The 18,056-nt window shown below is 46.2% G+C and overlaps 1 protein-coding gene across 2 annotated transcripts in view; it reads right to left on the bottom strand.

The window, feature by feature from the left end:
* The window catches only part of LOC128326562 (probable E3 ubiquitin-protein ligase HERC6), a 43,436-nt gene that overhangs the window by 10,797 nt on the left and 14,583 nt on the right, over window positions 1–18,056 (bottom strand). For both annotated transcript variants that reach the window (XM_053253630.1, XM_053253631.1), the window contains exons 6-16: window positions 17,778–17,905; window positions 16,182–16,324; window positions 14,870–14,943; window positions 12,670–12,800; window positions 11,402–11,461; window positions 11,162–11,258; window positions 10,377–10,566; window positions 6,636–6,787; window positions 6,390–6,503; window positions 3,748–3,858; window positions 790–951 (exon numbers count right to left, since the gene is read on the bottom strand). In XM_053253630.1, coding sequence (XP_053109605.1) covers window positions 790–951; window positions 3,748–3,858; window positions 6,390–6,503; window positions 6,636–6,787; window positions 10,377–10,566; window positions 11,162–11,258; window positions 11,402–11,461; window positions 12,670–12,800; window positions 14,870–14,943; window positions 16,182–16,324; window positions 17,778–17,905 — 1,362 coding nt within the window. The remainder of the gene's footprint in view (window positions 1–789; window positions 952–3,747; window positions 3,859–6,389; window positions 6,504–6,635; window positions 6,788–10,376; window positions 10,567–11,161; window positions 11,259–11,401; window positions 11,462–12,669; window positions 12,801–14,869; window positions 14,944–16,181; window positions 16,325–17,777; window positions 17,906–18,056) is intronic.

Below are 18,056 nucleotides of genomic sequence, written 5' to 3'. Positions count from 1 at the left end.
CTACTACTACTTTTTGATTCGATGCATTTTTATTGTCAATTTGGAAAATCTGCTTTTATGGATTGGTTGTCAAAACTGTATGAAATGCCAATTTAAAAACCACTTTATTGAATGTGTCATACTATTTTGAAACATTTGTATACACATTTTGAAGATTTTTAAAATCAGTGTTTAATAAATATTATTTAGGATTCTCAGTGAATCATTGCAATTTCCCCCAGCACAGTATCTCTCCAATGACTGTTGTTGTTGTCTGTCTTGTGTTTCTTTTTTAGATTGTGAGCCCTTTGGGGACAGGGAGCCATTTTATGTATTTATTTATATCTATGAAAACCGCTTTGGGAAGTTTTATTGAAAAGCAGCATATAAATATTAGTCATATTCATATTTTTAAATCCAATACATATAGGTTTTTTTCCTAACCCATCTTTGCAGCAACAATGGAACTATATTTCAGAGAAGCTACAATGGCCATGTTGCCTTCCCTCTTTTCCCCACTTGCAGGCTTCCCATGGGCACCCGACTGGCTGCTGCATGAGGCTGGACTGGATGGGCCTTGGCCAGATCCAGCAGGGCTCTTCTTATGCTCTTTCCAACTCTGTGATCATTTTACTTTCCCAAACAGCCCAGAACCCACACTCTTAATTCCCTGCAAGTTGCACGCAACTCTTGAGCCATCTTCTTCCCCACTCCATCTGGATCTACCTGCTAAGAGCATCTCAACAGGTTCCAGAGCTTAGCACTGAGCAACACAAAGGGGATAGTGATAGTGTCAACAGGCCAGTTTACCATCAATTGACATCTCAGGCAGGAATCCTCCACCCGACTCAGTTTGCGCAAGGTGCTTTCCACAAGGTTATGGCGCTGCACCCGGAGGAGAAAAACAGGCAACTTGGGGGCCTCGCCACTGCTCTGCAGTCGGTTGCTTAGTAATGCTTGTCTGGCATTTGCCTTTATGCATTTGGGGTGGGGAAGCAAGGAAAATAGTGACTACAGGTAAGGATTATCTATTTACAATTGCTGATCTGTAAGAAAAAAATATAGCAGATATTTCATAACACTTGGCTTGTACCATACAGACCTTTAGGTTTAAGCTAGCATGGTTCCCCTAAAAAAAGAAGAAGATGGCTATCCACACAGTCAAACATTTTGCTGCCCCCCACATCCCCAAAGCCTACTAGGGTGGCCCAATGCACTTGTAACAAAGGAGGAGAACAGGCATGAAGAACAAGCGACAGGGAAAACCAACATCACACAAGTGTGCAGAGGGCCAGGCAGATTGCCAGGATAGAGAGCCCAAACAATAGGAAAGGTCTGGCCTCGGGGAACCCATTCAGCATTCATTAAGCCCCGCTCAAGGGCATTATCTCAGGACATTTTCTGAGAACACATGATACAGGCCCCATGCAGGATCTAAGCAGCTACACGTCTCAAATGGGGACCACTTGTGAACCCTGTAAATGGAGAGCTGAGAATGCCAGTCGCAGATTATTAAAGCCTCCACACACCCCAATTGCTCTCCTTGAGCCTCTGCTGTCACCACCTCCTCCTCAATTCACTCTAAAAGCACAGCAAAGAGGGCCAGTCTCTCTTCTCTCTCTCTCTCTGGGTTTCTTTATATTGGGGCTGTGCAACTTCGGCCCTGCAGCTGTTGTTGGACTACAACTCCCATTATCCCCAACCACAGCTACCAGTGGTCAGGGATGGTGGGATTTGCAGTCCAACACCGGCTGGGGGGATGAAGTTGTGCAGCCGTGCTTTATACGTATTTTATGGACTATAAGACTCACTTTTTCCCTCGAAAAATATCCGCCAAAATTCAGGTGCATCTTATACTCGTAACTGCCCAACAGGTTCGAGGGGGGGGTATCCCCCAGCAAAGCCTGTACCGATGCTAAAGCAGGGGCTTGGGGCGACCCTCTTTTAACCCCGTGCCGCCTGAGGACTGCCACTCCAGCTCACCCTCCGCCGCTTGGGCTGTGGACTCCTCCTCCTCCCCTGTTGCGCCGGTGGCCTCCGAGGATCATGCAAGTTTTACATCACCACCAGCAACACCATCGTTATCAGCTCTTCCTCCTGTTTTACTTTCTGCAAACATGTTCAGCTGAAGAAAGTGCAAAGAAGTAGGAGAGCCGAAGTGGTGGCCGCTCCCTCCTCTGGAAGTTCATATGACCCCTGCCTGCCCACCCCCCAAGTATGTGCATTCTGGTGAGGAGAAGGAAAGCTCAAAAACGAAAGAGGTGGTGTTTTTTTTCAATAGGGTCAGAAGCGAGGTTGAAGAGAAAACAAGGAATGGAGTAGGAGCAATTGAAAGAGGACTTATCTGAGGCAAGAAGAAAGGAGAACAAACTGAAGCAAGGCTGAGAGTCCTTTCCTGGAGCTAGCCGGACTTTTCGGTACAGTTTTGATAACAGTTTAATATGTTAAAACTCTGAAAAACTGGATTAAAATTAAGGTGCGTCTTATATTCTGTAGCGTCTTATAGTCCATAAAATACGGTAGTTCTTTCTGGCTATCTTCTCTCTTTTAGGAGAGCCTTTTTATTATTATTATTTTATTTATTTTATTTATTTAACTTATATACCGCCCAAACTTTAGTCTCTGGGTGGTTAACAGTGATATAAAAACAATTAAAACAAATATAAAAGGTTAAAACAGTTTAACAATTTAAAAACAGCATAGAATTAAAACCTACAAATTTAAAAAGCTGAAAAGGCTTGGCTGAAGAGATGGGTCTTCAAATGTTTTTTAAAAATAGCCAGAGATGGGGAGGATCGTATCTCAGCAGGGAGCGCATTCCACAATCTTGGGGCAGCAATCGAGAAGGCCTGTCTCTGTGTGGCCACCAGACGAGCTGGCAGTAACCGGAGACGGACCTCCTCAAGTGACCTCAATGGGTGGTGGGGCACATAACGAAGAAGACGTTCTCTTAAATACCCAGGGCCTAAGCCGTTTAGGGCTTTATAAGTTATAACTAGCACTTTGTATTTTGCCTGGAAACCTATTGGTAGCCAGTGTAGCTCCATCAACAAGGGAGTAATGTGGTCTCTCCAAGATGACCCGGAGACCAACCTTCTTAGCCTGGCTTTTAATGCCATCTAGTTTTAATTGTAAATTTAACCTGCCTTTAATTGGTTTTTATTTTAATTGATATGTATTTATTATTTTATAAGGGCCGCGCGACCCCTTCAGCAGTTAAACTGCTGCAGCGATCCTGAACGGAGCCTCAAGGCTCCATTCAGAAGCCAGACCACGTCCCCATGTCTGAATTCAGATGCGGGGGTGTGGCTATCCCGTGTCTGACATAGGCGGCGGGGCTATCGGGGCGCCTGCCACGGCCCGCCAGCGGGCTAGCTACTCCCCTGACAGGAGTGGACCTTGTACTTCAGTCAAGGCATCAACCCATCTAGCTCAAATAATGTTTCCAGAATTTCAGGCAAGGATCTTTCCCAGCCCTACCTGGAGATGTTGCCAGGGACTGGACCCGGGCCAATCTCGTACCACTGAGCTACAGCCCTAAAATGGATGCCTGAAGAGAGAGAAGTCTACTGGACAGGGGCAATCCTGCTTTCCCTCCTTGTCTCTTCTTGACATACAGAGTGCCACTTGAACCATTTCATAGTGTTGACCGAAGGCTAGAGACTCAACAGCGACAAATATGACACTCTAGAACCCCACTGTACAATGGAGAGAGAGAGAAAACAGCAAACCGGAGAGTCCAACAACCTTCTGGATCTCACACCTTACCTCTTGCTGGAAATGAGATGACCAGTAGAATATCCACATCTTGGACTGTGGATCGAAGACAAAAGGAAAGCGGCAGAAAGAGACCGGATACTTATCCTCAGGGACAGGCAGCTTGTAAAAGACAGAAGAATGTAGAAATATCTTTTTTTAAAAGGTGTGTGGGTTCTCTTTTGCCGGTTTTCTTTGCCACACGGGATCTCCATTGTGCATCAAATACTGTTGTACTCTTTTTCAGGCAAGGGGAGTGGAGCAGGTTAAAGCAGGGGTCTTGGGTCCCGATGTAGTTGGACTATAACTCCCATCATCTGCCACCACAATGCTTTTGGCTATTGTGGCTGGGCATGATGGGAGTTGTCATCCAACGTCTTCTGGGGACCCAAGGTTGAGGATCCCTTGTCTTTAGATGCAAGGAGGAGATCTTGAAGCAAGCAACTCCTCCCAACAGATTTCATAGGTAGGGCTATTTTTAAACACCTCCCCTCAAAATAGACATATAGCGGGTTCCAAAGTATTGGTAGCACCCGAGGCTGTGACCACCTTGGGTGTGCAGGTGCCCCACCCCAAACCCACCCCATTTTCAGTTCCAACATGCCTAGACTGGTCGTGTCATCCGAATCTTCCAATTCAAACATATCCTGCCCTACTTCCCTCAGGGAACCCAACATCTGCCACCTTCTTGACATCTTGATACAGATAGCGGGTTTCCCAAGGCAAGTAGAGCAGGATATGCTGAGGTGGGTGGGTTCAGACAACACGGACAGTCTCCGCATATCAGAACCTATAAAGGAAGTAGAGGCCTGTGTGGAGAGGGGGGTGGGACCCCTCAATCCCCTTGCAGGGGCAACCCGAGGTGCTGTGGGTGAGTGGGTAGGGGGCATTGCACACACATGCACTCCCAGGGCAGTGGCAACCACAGGCGCTGTTACATCTGAAACTGCCCGCCCACTCTCCCTGCTACACACAGAACAAGACAGGAATCCCCTCTTAATGGGAGAGGAGGGTTTTATTTTGGGGCTCCATAACTTCTGCAGGGTTTACAACTATTCTCAGCTGCCTCCTTCCCTTTCGAGCCTATCCTTCCTACTGATCACATTTCAACTAGAGCGGAAAAGACTAGGAACACAGAAAGTTGCCTTATAGCAAGCCCATCTAGTTCAGTATAGTCTATTCTGACTCATAGCAGCTCTCTGAGATTTCAGACAGGGGCGTTCCCCAGCCCTACCTGGAGGTACCAGGGATTGACCTGGGGAACCTTCTGCCTGCAAAGCAGATGCTCTACCACTGAATTACAACCCCTACCACCTCTATTTGCCCACCAAGTCAGACAAGAGGATCTAACCTAAGGCACCAGGAAGCATGATGGTGACTTGCTAGGGAGCCAAAAAGACCACAGACAGGGAAAAATATTTGGACAAGATAATCTAATCTCTTCCTCCTCTCCAGATCAACTGAAGAGGGGAAGCATCCTTCTACACCACAGGGGAACATTGTCAGGGACAGCAGATCTTAGTGTTCCTCAAGCCCAGGAAGCAAGATAGAGGAGAGTTTTGCTACTGGCCAGGGAAGGTGTGGTAGAAGGTAGGGATGTGCACAGACCTGTTTGGAGGCCCTTTTACGGGTCTCCGTTTCGAACACGGGGCCGGTTCGAAGTTCTATGGAAGGTGGGGTGCCGCTTTAAGGGCAGTGTAGGGTGCATTTACCCCTCCTGCTGTTTTCCCCCCACTGGCGCTCGTTGCTGTTAAAAGCCTTCGGGGCAGCAGTGTACCTCCCTGCCGCCCCGTTGTCCTCCTTGGCCGGAAGTACCGGGTGTGTGTGCTTCTGGCCACTTCTGGCCAAGGAGGGCAATGGGGTGGCAGGTCGGTAGGCTGCCGCCCTGAAAGCTTTTAACAGCAACGAGCGCCGGTGGGGGGAAAGCGGCGGGAGGGGTAAGTGCACCATCCCCCGCCCTTAAAGCAGCAGCCCCGCTGCATTTGAACCGCCCAACCGTGGTTCCGGGAACATCCCTAGTAGAAGGTGCCACCTGCGGTCTCTGTAGAAGAGATCTGGTAGCAGCAAAGGTCACTGCTTGCCTGGATTTGGGAGTAGTGGCACACCTGTGACTTAGCTTGATCTCCACCCCACCTTCTTGATCAAGAAGACGGTGGCGCAGGGTCTGGGATCCACCTACTCCACAAACGAGGATATGCTCACCCACCTCCTAGGAACACAGGCAGCTGCGATTTATTGTGTCCATCCAGCTCAGTATTATCTACTCTGACTGGCAGTGGCTCTCCAGGGCTTCAGGCAGGGATTTATCTCAACCCTGCCTGGAGATGCCAGACATTGAAACTGGGACATTCTGCATGCTCAGCAGGCTCCTTATCAATCAGACCATTGGTCCATCAAGTCCAGAACTGTCCACTCCAAAGAGAAGCAGCTCTGCAAGATCTCATGCAGAGGTCCTTCCCAATACCTAACAAAGATCCTTTCACCTGGAGATGCTGGGGGACTGAATCTGGGGCCTTCTACAAAAACCATCGCGTTCTAGAAGATCCTCCTAAGATCAGGAGGAATGTTTGCACTCCTGAAAATTTTCTGTGGAATGTGCATGCAAGAGCACAGCGATTGCAGCCTGGAGGCAGCATAGTGTAATAAATACTTACAGACTTCTCAATCCAGATGTACCATCTTCTTAAATCTTCAAGGCCAACTTTCTTCAAAATTTCATTTATGTAGAAGTTGCTAATCTGGAGCTTGTAATTAGCCTTCTTGTTTACCTTGAAGAACAATTTTTGAGTCACTCTACTCTAATCTGCTGACTGTAATTAATTAACTGATATGTGAGTCAAGCTCTATCTTCTTCATGAGGATTCTCAGCTTAGAACGTATGAGTTACCAGGCACACCTACCTTGTATAGCTTTTTAAGCACTTCCAGGACAGGAACCACTTCCAAGCAGTGGGGATGTGCCAAGTAGTAGGGCAGCTGAGATATCACTGCTCTCTTAAGCATCTGAACTACTCTGTCAAAAGTAGAATCTGGCAATAACAACCAATACTTCTCTGAAAGAGAAGGAAAAACATGAAAGTCTTCAGCTTTTAAGAATGATCTTTAGAGATCGCACCCCCCACCCACCGTTTTCTCCCATGCTAAATGAGCAAAGAGGTACCTTTCATAGGGGCAATTCTCTTTATATTTAGCAGGGAGAGAGCAATGGTCCTTATGCAACCCCAGCATAACATCTCTCCAGTGGCTGTTGCTGGTGACTCCCTTGTGTTTCTTTTTAGACCAGGGTGGGTAAATGTGGCTTTCCAGCTTTGTTGTTGAACTACAACACCCAACACCCCCAGGCTGGGAATGATGGGAATTCTAGTTCAACAACAATTGAGGGCCACGTTTACCCACCTGTTCTGTGAGACCTTTGCGGACAGGGAACCATCTTGATTTTTCAGCGTCAACTGCTCTGAGGACTTCTTGTTGTAGTTGAAAAGCAGTATATAAAATCCTAAGCACTTCTCCACTCAGCTAGGATTTTTATGGAAGGGGGACACACTAGTCACAGCAGGTCTACCTGGCTCCCTTTCTCACTCCAGTCTACCAAACTGTTATTTGCAACAAACTCTCTCCCATCATAACCTCCCTCCTTTTATTTATTCTCTACTTTCCAGCCATGACAGGCTCCCAAAGTGGTTTACGATTTCAGTCAACTAACAGGTGCAACGTATGACAGCAGGGGTTCCAACCTTGGGTCCGCAGATATCTGCAGACTACAACTCCCATTGTAGGGACAGCAAGGCCATTATGGCAGAAGATGATGGGGCTGCAGTCCCACAACATCTGCGGACCTCATCCTTGCTTCTCTGTCCAGGAAAGACTTTTTCAGAAGAGAAGCAAGGATGAGGTCTGCAGATGAGGTCTTCCTGGGATTCCTTGATCTCTTCTCAATTCTGTATAGCCTGTCATAGCCTACTTGGTAACAACATATATTAAATAGCAGCTAACTGCATGCATCAGACTCCCCATGCTCTCAGCACTGGAAATCCTGCTCACCCCACCTCTGGCTTTGAGATTTCACCAAGTATTGCGAATACTTCCAAAAGCTGCTCTTCAGGGCCTTAGGGGTTGGAAACATTGTCAAGAATCTGGCACACGAGGCCTTAGTTGTTCAGCCTCTACATCGCACAATTACTCCTGATGGGATCTGGCTGTTAGTGGCAGCCATTTTACAGGCAGACACCCTGAATCCCCCCAAATGCTCAAGGGAATGTTTAGGTGTGCAAACACGAGTATTCCCTGAGGTCTAAGGGAAACCCTACAAAATACTAGAGCCTTTGTGTAGCTATAGCCAAAGCAGTTGTGAGTAGGCCTTAACATGGTAGAACAGCCAGCACTGTCCCAAGTTATAATAAAAAGTTTAGTTTAAGACAGTAAAATAAAGGAACAGTTTGCATGCAATTAATGGATGAAATGAAAGCATAAGACATTATTCATACCTACAGGTGAAACTCGGAAAATTAGAATATCGTGCAAAAGTCCATTAATTTCAGTAATGCAAATTAAAAGGTGAAACTGATATATGAGACAGACGCATTACATGCAAAGCGAGATAAGTCAAGCCTTAATTTGTTATAATTGTGACGATCATGGCGTACAGCTCATGAAAACCCCAAATCCACAATCCCAGAAAATTAGAATATTACATGGAACCAAGAAGACAAGGATTGTAGAATAGAACAATATCGGACCTCCGAAAAGTATACAGTGTACTGTGCTTGATTGGCCAGCAAACTCGCCTGACCTGACCCCATAGAGAATCTATGGGGCATTGCCAAGAGAAGGATGAGAGACATGAGACCAAACAATGCAGAATTGCTGAAGGCCGCTAATGAAGCATCCTGGTCTTCCATAATACCTCATCAGTGCCACAGGCTGATAGCATCCATGCCACGCCGCACTGAGGCAGTAATTGCTGCAAAAGGGGCCCAAACCAAGTACTGAATACATATGCATGCTTATACTTTTCAGAGGTCCGATATTGTTCTATTCTTCCATCCTTGTCTTCTTGGTTCCATGTAATATTCTAATTTTCTGGGATTGTGGATTTGGGGTTTTCATGAGCTGTAAGCCATGATCATCACAATTCTAACAAATTAAGGCTTGACTTATCTCGCTTTGCATGTAATGCGTCTGTCTCATATATCAGTTTCACCTTTTAATTTGCATTACTGAAATTAATGGACTTTTGCACGATATTCTAATTTTCCGAGTTTCACCTGTACTTCCTGAATCTGAGATGTTAAGGGATCAGGAGGTTAACCCTCTTAGTTGCAAAAAGATAGATTGTAGAATCTCAGGCCTAGAAGCGCGATCGTACCAATCCTTGTCCCAGTTAGGACAAAGCAACCGCTCAGTTACCGGAGTTTTAAACCCCAAAATGAAGTCTTTGAACAAGATTTAAAGAGAAACCTTTCTTCACAAACACACTTTATTTCCCCAAATGAAGCAGAGGATTTTCATGATGCTGAATTCCAGGGCCAACTCCCATGCATGGACGACGTCATCTACAAAACCCAGGGCATAGGCAGGACTAGGTGTATACAATACCAAAATCCTATGGAAGTGCAGGGGGAGAAGGCACAAGATTCACATTCCTGAGAATCACCACTCATTTTTTTAAAAGGCAAGTTTCTAGCCTTCTTAGAGCTGTAAACACAGTCCATGTAATGGAAAGTATCCCAAGCCAACTCAAAACTTTCAGTCACCCCAGCTTGGAAATCTACTACTACAAATAAATATACCACTTTTCAAACAAACAATTCCAAAGCGGTTTACATAGAGAAATAAAAAGCAAATAAAGATGGATCCCTGTCCCCAAAGGGCTCACAATCTAAAATCAAACAAAGTTAGACACCAGCAACAGTCACTGGAGGAATACTGTGCTGGGGGTGGAGAGGGCCAGTTGCTCTCCCCCTGCTAAATAAAGAGAACCACCACTTTGAAAAGGTGCCAATTTGCCATTTTAGCAGGGGGTCTGGTGTTAGATCATGTGGATGTGTGCTAAACTGATCTGGAGCAAAGGTTTCTGCTTGAAGAAGCTTGTGGTAGTAAGCATGACTTGTCCCCCTAGCTAAGCAGGGTCTACCCTGGTTGCATTTGAATGGGAGACCACATGTGAGCACTGTAAGATATTCCCTTCAGAGGATGGAGCCACTCTGGGAAGAGCAGAAGGTTTCAAGTTCCCTCTTTGGCTTCTCCCAAGATAGGGCTGAGAGAGATTCCTGCCTGCAACCTTGGAGAAGCCGCTGCCAGTCTGTGTAGAAAATACTGAACTAGATAGACCAATGGTCTGACTCGGTATACGGCAGCTTCCTATGTTCCTATGTATACACACAGATCTCCAAACTATAGTTTCAAGCAATCTGCAGGGGCAAGCTTCAGTAAATGATAACCACAGCCATAGCCTGATGTTACATCTGAACTGGGACTACTGCAAACCACTCAGGGGAGGCTGTATCCATGTGCAAGAGGGAGAAAGAGAAGAAACACACAAGCTCACAGCACTTTCTGGGTCTCTGGACCATGGTTTGGAAACTAGGAATGTAATGTCCGATTCGAGCCAAGGAGGAAAATGACGGAATCCTCTGAACATACCTAGAATCTCCAAAGAGCGCTTGCTCATGCTACTGATGGCTTTGGCGAAGGGCATTGCCAAGGACTTCAGGTTCTGTGCTTCAAGGGCTGCAGAGCACTCAGGGAGCAGGAGGAAGCTAGAAAGAGCCTCCTGGTGAGGAGAATTCAGCGGGAGGGCAGGAATCAGGTGGTTCAGCAGAGAATAACAAACCTGCAGCCAATTGGGAAAACAGCACGTTACGGCAGGCATGGCTGACAACCCTCTCCCACTCTGCTAATAGAGATGGACTCCAGAGGAATGGCTGAGGCCAAAAATGCCAGCCCACACAGCTTAAAATTAGGCAACTCTGCTATCCGTAGGGCTACAGCATCAGTAAGTAGGAAGAGGTGGGCAGCAGATTTACTGTATTGACCCAAATAGATGACTCTGAATTTAAAAGGATCCCCTTAAAAATACAGGTTATAGCCATATTGTCTGAAAAGAAGAGGACTCTGAACACACACGCGCACACACACACACACACAGGTTTTCTGACATCAAAGAACCTGAAAAAACCCTAGTCTTGGATTCAGATGAATATAGTACTCCATAGTGCCTCCCCAAAGAGAGGGAGAGCATATACACTAAGTAAAGGTTGCACAGGAGAGGGGAGAGGGATTGGGGTGCTCCAAGCCTCCTGCGCCTCATTGCAAGACCTGGGTGAGTAAGAGGGATCAACACCACCAGCCTTGCCACAACTAGTTACTCCCAACCTCAGCACACAAAACACCTCAAAATACTGTTACTAGGAAAGAGGTCTTTATACTCTGCCAGCAATCCAGTCCTTTTGAGTAAGCTCCTTGAATACTTCTCCTGCTTTTTGTAGATCAACAGCTATACAGCAGCCAAGTTCCAAAGCAGACCTGATGGAGGTTGAGGTGGAAGAGGACAGAGGGAGAGAAGGAAGAAGAGATACACATGTCAGATGCTATACACAGAGAGCGAGACGCCTTGTTTGCCACCAGTTTTCTGAACAAACACCCCCGCCTTGAATGCAGCCACTTACCTTGGTTTCAAAAAACTTGCTGTTAAGCAAGATGGGGAAGAAAATATTGCTTCTATTTCTCTACAAAGACAGAGACAAACACAAGAAGCCGGACAATTAAACAGTTATATGAAGAGCAATATGTCTACATTCTTAAAGGCATGTTGGGTTGGGTTTAATTTGATATTGCAGGCATCCTATTTGAAGGAGGGTCAGTCACAACATGCAATGGTTGTGATTTTCACTATTTTTCAAAACAGGGCCACTCGGGCAAAAGACCTTCAATGTGAGAGCCATTTCCCACTGTTTGGACCTCCACACAGTACTGCACTTTTCTCAGTGCTGGGAGGGCCCTTTAAGAGAGACCAAGCCCTCAAGAGAGCTCTATGGGGAAAGCATTTCCCAGCACTCTGTGTATGCTTTCCAGGATGGTGTGGAGCTAAAGGGAGCTTCATTCCCCTTAGAGGGGCCTCACCAGCACTGGGCATAGTGGGAATGGGGAAGCTTGAAGGGGCTGATCCCTCCCACAGGCTCAATGTGTCATCTTCTGATTGGCCCTGTCTCTGAGCAGGTGGGAGGAACAATGCATCCTTGGATACACTCCTCCCAACTGCGAGAGAATGCTCACCTCTTCGTGGGCCAAGGTGGAGTACTTAGCTGTAGCCAAAGTATGTGCATGAACCGGTTTGGAAGCCCTTTTACGGACCTCCAAACCAGTTCAAAGTTCTGGCTGGTTCGATGGTGGGGGGGTGTTACCTTTAAGGAGCAGGAAGGGTGCTCTTACCCCCGCCCCCGCATTTCCCTCGCCAGCACTGTGTTTAAAAACAATCCTGCGGGGCGGCAGCATACCTCCTTGCCACCCCGGTGCATGTTGGACTGGAACTGCCCGGTGTGCATGTGCACATCATGCACCGGGCACTTTTGGTCCGATGCACACCGGGTGGCAAGGAGGTATGCTGCCACCCCGCAGGATCATTTTTAAACACAGCACCAGTGAGGAAAACACGGGGCGGGGGGAGAGCACCCGCCCTGCTCCTTAAAGGTACCCCCATCTCCTGCACATCCCTATTGATGGGAACTGCCACAGGCTCCTGGGCCTTGCAAGGAAGAACACTGCGCTATGGTGACCAACAGAGGGAGAAGTTGCATAGAAATTTTGCTCCCCAATTCTCCTGAAGTACAGCCATTCTTGTGGTTTTGCAGCTCAGAGGCTTGATAACACAGATGCCCAGGGCCCTATTCTGTTCTTGCTTTCCCCCCTCTAAAGAGGCAAGAGAAAAAATGGCCACCTTTTAGCCGTCTGTCGCATTTCACTTTCTGCTCCCGCCGACATCCATTTATCGATCAGCACCCTGTCCACCTGGCTTATCTTCAGCAAGGATTCTACACAGGAGACGGTTCTATTTGCGCATGTAGGCGTCTTTTAAAAACAAAACAAATGCCAGGAGTAGAAGTGTCACCCCTTCCCATCATACAGACTGTCATTTCGAGTACAAGGTCCAAGCTAGACAATACATTCTTCATGTAACAGTCTGCTCCAGCGATTCTCAGCGTTGGGTCCCCAGATGTTATTGGACTTCAACTCCCATAATCCCTAACTAAAGGCCACTGGGGCTGGGGATTATGGGAGTTGAAGTCCAATAACATCTGGGGACCTAGTGTTGAGAATCCCTGGTCTGCTCCCACACTGAAGACATAGCAGCCAGGAGGACATGATCCTGATCATGACCACAGGCGCGCTCTGTGTGTGTGTGTGTGTGTGTGTGTGTGTGTAGAGAACTTTAACTCTTGGCCCCTGTCGTAGTCCCAAAGTGGATTAGAACCCTTCCCCCAACCCCTGCTATTTGTCTTGGGGAAAAGTTCCCACTGGCACCAACAGGAACTTTCTGGCAACACAAATAGCAGCTCCAGGAAATAGATGAACATGTGATAAACATGTTACCCAGGTCTTTGGCCTTATGGAACAAAGATTGATTTCTTATCCTCCCACAGTGAAGAATGTATTACTAGTACTATGACTAAGCTACATTGTCCAAATGTGCCATGGGCAAATGTTCATTTATGAACGCCAGCAATTCCATCTAGGTTTTGTGCACATCAGCGTTCACTGGTATACATGACCTGCCAGGCAGGATTCATTAGGGTGTGCCTGACAATCACATTTAGGAGATACAACACTCGGACCATAGGAAGCTGCCTTATAGAGTGTCAGACCATTGACCCATTTAGCTCAGTATTGTCTACACTGACTGGCAGCAGGTTTCCAAGGTTTCAGGCAGAAATCTCTCTTTCCCAGTCCTACCTGGAGATGCAAAGGATTGAACCAGAGGCGTTCTCATAGGAACATAGGAAACTGCCATATACTGAGTCAGACCATTGGTCTATCTAGCTCAGTATTGTCTACACAGACTGGCAGCGGCTTCTCCAAGACTGCAGACAGGAATCTCTCTCAGCCCTATCTTGGAGAAGCCAGGGAGGGAACTTAAAACCTTCTGCTCTTCCCAGAGCGGCTCCATCCCCTAAGGGGAATATCTCACAGTGCTCACACATCAAGTCTCCCATTCAGATGCAACCAGGGCAGACCCTGCTTAGCTATGGGGACAAGTCAAGCTTGCTACCACAAGACCAGCTCTCCATGCAAACAGATGCCCCTAAGGAGGATATCTTGCAGAAGTCAGTGATCACACAGTCACCCATCCAAATGCAAACCAAGGTGAACCCTGCTTAGCAAAGGGGACAATTCATATTGACTAACAAGCAGAAGGTTGCTGGTTCGAATCCCCGCTGGTATGTTTCCCAGACTATGGGAAACACCTATACTGGGCATCAGCGATATAAGAAGATGCTGAAAGGCATCATCACATACTGCACAGGAGGAGGCAATGGTAAACCCCTCCTGTATTCTACCAAAGAATACAGGGCTCTGTGGGTGCCAGGAATCAAAATTGACTTCACAACACACTTTACCTTTACTTTACCACAAGACTGGCTCTCTACGCCAAGAAGGTCAAAATGTAAGACTGGCTTGCCACCCCAAAATGTGAAAGCAGCAGCAGCAAGCATAGTCTGCCAGAGGAGACATAACCCACAAAGGGACTTTAAAAGCCATCAGAACAGGAGTGTTTTTACAGCTTCACTGAAAATGGGCAGAGAATGGGCTGCCCAGAGAGAGGGATCTCCATCCACAGTCCTGAAGGCTTCACCTTGCTCGAGTCCCCACCAACTTTACCTCAAGATTAGGGGAAAGTCTTCCTTGATGAACTGAATGGACAGGCAGAATTAAGCAAGGGAAAGAACATCCTTCAGATACCCAGGAACCAATCTATAGTATTTAGAGCTTTGAAGGCAATAATTAGTTCTTTGAACTGGGCTCAGCAACCAACCATGTCCCAGTGTAATTCTGGGTAACACACTCCAAATGTTGCCAACCCACCCACTCACCCGGCAACAACAGTTTCTGAATATTCAAGGAAGAAACAAGCAATCTACCTGTGATGGACACATGCTGGCAAAGCTGACGTATGTTCCAGCAAAAATGCATTTGACTTGGACGCTTGACAGTTCTGCAACAACAACATGAAACCAGATCAGTCCTAGATGCTCAACCCAAGCTGCATATTATATTTGTGGCGTTTCCCCCCTTCTACATGTTGCGATCCTCAGTGCAACTTTACAAGACACTTCCAGGCTGTTGAATTAGATCAGGCATAACATGTTTCTTCCCCACCACAAACTCTCTCTTTCTTGTCGACTTTCTAATGCAACTTGGGATGTAGCAATGCTTATTGTTCTCAAATGACACAGCTGTGTCAGGGCTTTTAAAAATATTTTTCTTTTTTTATGCAACCAGACACAAAATGTGCAGTTCCTCCCTGCACCACATAAGGCGACGTTCTAAAAGAAACTTTGTGCAGTTCAAAACTTCCAAGTCATTGCAAAAGTTGTATTATGCTGGATGATGTAAAAAGTGACCAATAACAATGAGAAAGAGTGAAGTAGTTCAGGCTTCTCAAGAACCAGGATGCTGATCAAGCGTATCCATTTCTCTTCCCCTGCCAAAGATACTTCCCATGGATTCCCTGCTACTCCCCACAGAATATTCATCAATGAATACAACCTTCTTCTGCAATAGTCCCATCAAATTTTTGGTTCTGAGGATTTTCTTCCACTCTTTGTAGACTTCTAAAATATATGGGATGTGACTCTTCGGCAGGGGTTCCCAACCTGTGGTATGCCAGATGTTGTTGAACTACAATACAACTTATTGTGGCTGGAGATGATGGGAGTTGTAGTTCAGGAACACCTGGAGCACCACAGGTTGGGAACCACGGCTCTAGGCCAAGCATAACAAGGAAAATACACAGGTGTCTGCTGTAGTGGTGTGTGTTACACATGCGAGTTACACTCACATACCATTATGCTGTTCTCAATTTTCCTTTTTTAAAAGCCCGGGAATGTGTTAATGCTGTCTCAACAGTAAAAAATAAATAAATCTGCATCCAGGAAATTCCAATTTGGCATCAAGAAAAGTAGAATTCTGTGACTTGAATAAGTTACACAAATGGAAAAAGTTCACACAATTTCTCATCTCCTAAACAATCTTTTTTGGATACTTTATTCTGATCGGTGGTTGGGAATGGGGCCACTGCAATTAGCCAAAAATCTTACTCCGCTGGCTTTCGAGATCTCAGTAGGCATCACCCACACACCTTCCAAGCACAGAGGTGCTTGAATCTGATTGGAATACATCCACTGTGTTACAGTACTAAGGGTTTTAAAAAAGAAAGAAAGAAAGGGGTACCATTAGGAGAAATAAGAGAACTGATGTTAAAGCTCTGTGTATTATACGGTTTGCTGGGAGATGTTCCACTTCCATAGCGTTGCAGGGGCCCACGCCCAAATGATATAAGCTGGCCAGAGGCAGATAAAACAAGAGTGTGATAGCTGTTAAAGAAAAGGGCGGGGGGGGGGGAGAACAAACACTTGCTAGTCAGACTATATGAAGAAAATATAAAAAACAAAGTTTAATAATGAAACTAGATTTCTCTTGTATCAGCAACCAAACAATTGCAAAATGCACTGACCACTGAAAACAGAGCTTCCCCACCCCACCATGGGGTCTCCAGGCATTATCCTAACCTCAGGGCCAATTGACCTGGGCCTCAAATTTAGTCACCTGTTAATTTAGTGCCTTGTTTTGTTTTCACGACTCATTTTAGCCTACTTTCCTGTAGGCTTATGAGATCACCCGGGATTCTGCGTGCGGGTCCCCCGCCATCAACCGCAACGCCTGGACCAATATGAACCAAATTGGGTACAGTTGTAGGGACACCTCAACGGTATCATTTGTGATATCATCCACCCCAACCCAAGATGGCGGATGCGTAAACCTCTGAGGCGCAAGTGGGCTAACTTGTGAACCGCCTAACCGATTTGAACTAAATTTGCTACAGCTGTAGAGGCACATGGGGAAACCTCAATGCCATAGTTTGTGATGATATCAACCACCCTGATCAAAGTTGGTGGACGTGTGAATTTTTGGAGGTGCAAATGCATTAACTTGAGGACTGTCTACCCGATTTGGACCAAATTTGGTACATTTGTAGTGAGTGACACACAGGGACACCTCAATGGTGTAGTTTGTGATGATGTCATCCACCTCAATCCAAGATGGCAGGCACATGCTGGAAAATAGGCTGATTAGTAGATTACTAGAACAAATTGTTTATTTTTGTTACGACAAGGGGCCTCAAAAGCTGGAAGTGACCCAAGGCCTCTTTGGACCTCTGAGAGAGTCTGCCTAGCCCCAACACCTCATGGAAATTAAGGCTTCCTGAAAATTAGGATGACTAGCTGTAATCAACTACAGCCCTGATTGAGAGGATCAAATTTTAAAATGACAAACTACAAAATGTTGTTTCTTTCTCCAGTATACTGCCCACTTAAAATACCATTCAAGAGGGACCTCATGCAATGGATTCTTTTCTTTTTTGAGGTGCGAGTGTGTGTGTGTGAGAGAGAGATCTGGCACAGAATTCAACTTATCTGCAATGGTTCTTAAGTTATTTCTTTCATCCCATAAACCAGGGATTCCCAACTTTGTAGTCCAACACCATCTAGGGACCCAGCTCCCATCATACCCAGCTACAATGGCCTTGTAGTTGTAGTCCAACATTTGGAGACCCAAGGTTGCAGTTGGGGATAATGGGAATTGTAGTCCAACAACATCTGGGGACTCAAGTTTGGGAACCCCTTCCAAAAGCCACATATATAGGCTTGTATATGTTGTGAGCTGTCCAGAGAACAATTTGCTATGCGGTGGCTAACAAATAAAAAATTTATTATTATTATACATTTCCCTTACATGCCGACACAGGACATAAGCTGTGGTACATACCTTCCACATGCCAGTTGGGAAACTGGACCATCAATCCAGTCAACCTTTTGCGGGCCAGTCTTTTGGGCTGAAGAGCTATGGCCCAGTTGTCCAGCACTGTCATCTCCAAACGTGAAGATGCTGCCATTCTGTTTTAAGAGTTGCAAAAAAGAGCAGCTCTAGCATGACACCATGGCGATTATCTTGTTAACAACTTCAATCATAACTGTTCAGACTACAAAGTGCTTTTCAGTTCTCATTTTATTTATCCCTAGGACATTAGGCTGGAACCAACCAGAT

The sequence above is a fragment of the Hemicordylus capensis genome, chromosome 5 (assembly GCF_027244095.1).
Source record: "Hemicordylus capensis ecotype Gifberg chromosome 5, rHemCap1.1.pri, whole genome shotgun sequence".
Lineage (NCBI taxonomy): Eukaryota > Metazoa > Chordata > Lepidosauria > Squamata > Cordylidae > Hemicordylus > Hemicordylus capensis.
The sequence above is the reverse complement of the archived record's forward strand: the minus strand, read 5'-3'. Positions and strand labels throughout refer to the sequence as shown.